Source organism: Parasteatoda tepidariorum, chromosome 8, assembly GCF_982258835.1.
Source record: "Parasteatoda tepidariorum strain Cologne lab strain chromosome 8, Ptep-v5.0, whole genome shotgun sequence".
Taxonomy (NCBI): Eukaryota; Metazoa; Arthropoda; class Arachnida; order Araneae; family Theridiidae; genus Parasteatoda; species Parasteatoda tepidariorum.
In genome coordinates, this window is record NC_141762.1 from 31607034 (window position 1) to 31609181 (window position 2148).

At 33.4% G+C, this 2148-nt stretch overlaps 1 protein-coding gene across 1 annotated transcript; it reads left to right on the top strand.

Moving 5' to 3' along the window:
- Positions 1–525: 525 nt before the first annotated feature.
- On the top strand, positions 526–1604 carry LOC147806043 (ATP-dependent DNA helicase PIF1-like). The gene is made up of 2 exons (XM_087149507.1): positions 526–1284; positions 1350–1604. Exons 1-2 carry the CDS (start codon positions 526–528, stop codon positions 1602–1604), a joined length of 1014 nt encoding a protein of 337 aa, XP_087005633.1.
- The last annotated feature ends 544 nt before the right edge of the window (positions 1605–2148 follow it).

Genomic DNA, 2148 nt, shown 5'->3' on the forward strand with positions numbered 1-2148 from the left:
ACATCGGATTAGAATTACTAATCAAAATCTCAGTAATGAATTCTCCGCAGAAATAAATAACGAGGCATTAATAATGATTGAGGATATTTGTATTCTTATTTCGAACATGCCGCTCATAAATTTTGGCATGCCAGCGCCTATCCGCCAAGCAGCAGATATCATCAACAGCGACGTTCAACGTGAACACCAGTTCGATATGACTTCTCTGGCTACTTTTGTTGCTAACAATGAACGATTGCTTACTGCTGAGCAACGAAATATATATGATCAAATGAACGTGTCAATTGCAGCACAACAAGGTGGATTTTTTTTCTGGACGCACCAGGTGGCACTGGTAAAACATTCCTCATCTCACTAATACTTGAGCGCATTCGATCTCAAAATCATATTGCATTGGCAATTGCTTCATCAGGCATTGCAGCAACCTTACTTGATGGTGGACGGACAGCGCATTCAGCACTTAAATTACCTTTGAATATTCATACCAATCCCGAAGCAATGTGTAACATAAAGAAGCATTCAGGCATGGCTGAAGTTTTGAGAAAATGTAAAATTATTATCTGGGATGAATGTACAATGGCCCACAAGCATTCGCTTGAAGCTCTCGACAGGTCCCCAAAAGATATCAAAGATAATACTCTGTTTTTTGGTGGTGCTCTACTGCTGCTGTCAGGTGATTTCAGACAAACATTACCCGTCATTCCACGTGCGACATATGCGGACGAAATAAACACATGTTTGAAAGGATCTTATCAGTGGCGAAGTGTTAGTAAATTATGCCTTACTCTTAATATGCGTGTTCAACTTCAAAATGATCCATTAGCGTCAAGATTCTCTGAACAACTGTTAGACATTGGCAATGGTAAAATTCAATTGTATGAAGATACACAATATATTCGACTCCCACAGAATTTTTGCAACATGGTACCTACCAAAGAGGAGTTAATAAAAATTATCTTTCCAGATTGGCCACATAATTATACTAATCATGCATGGCTACGTGAGCGAGCTATTTTTGCCACAAAAAATTTGGATGTTGACGCAATCAATTTTAAAGTTCAACAATCATTGTCTGGTAGTGAAATTACATTCAAATTGATTGACACTGTTGCTGATCCTGATGAAGTTGTCAACTATCCTGCCGAGTTTTTAAATTCACTGGATTTACCTGGAATGCCACCCCATAATTTGCGATTGAAGATTGGTTCACCTATAATTTTGCTTAGAAATTTGAATGCTCCGAAAGCTTGTAATGGCACGCGACTGGTCATAAAAAAATCATGGGTAACATTTTGGAAGCCACTATTTTAAGTGGAAAATTTCAAGGTGAAGTTGTTCTTCTACCGCAGATCCCAATGATTCCTTCAGATTCGCCTATACCATTCAAACGTTTGCAATTTCCAATCCGCTTAGCATTTGCTATGACTATTAATGAGTCACAAGGTCAAACAATGACAATTTGTGGCTTAGATTTAGAAAACCCGTGCTTTTCTCACGGTCAATTATATGCTGCGTGTTCCAGAGTTGGAAAACCCTCGAATTTGTTTGTGTATGCTCCTGAAGGATTAACCAAAAATATTGTACATCTAATGGCATTACGATAACTTAAGTTTTTTTTAATTGAAAAAATATATGTGTTATAAAATAGTTTAAGTTTTCACTTTTTTACCTTTAATTAAAATAAGTTTAAGTTTTGATTTAAAACAACCTCTACATTTAGCTTCGCTGATAGTATACACATACTCACACGCTATTGATTGATCGAATTGTGATACGATATATGTAATGACGTTAGATAATATGATAACTTTTTAATAAAAATTTGCATCAAAACGATCCAGATTGTTACAGCTTATTCAACAAAATTTGAAATTTTCCAATTAAAGACGTGTGTACAGGACATCGTCTGTTGGGTCCGCTAGTATATATATATATATATATATATATATATATATATATATATATATATATATATATATATATATATATATATATATATATATATATATATATATATATATATATATATATATATATATATATATATATATATATATATATATATATATATATATATATATATATATATATAAAGCTTTAACATTTAGCAAATCTTTTTACCCATTGGCAATATGGCTGCTATTTTAT

What these genes read in the sequence shown, in the direction of transcription:
- LOC147806043 (XM_087149507.1), top strand. Translation starts at nt 526, where the DNA reads ATGGCTGAAGTTTTGAGAAAATGTAAAATTATTATCTGGGATGAATGT. An exon ending in TGGTCATAAAAAAATCATGG is followed by an intron (nt 1,285 to 1,349) that starts GTAACATTTTGG and finishes CTTCTACCGCAG; the next exon opens with ATCCCAATGATTCCTTCAGA.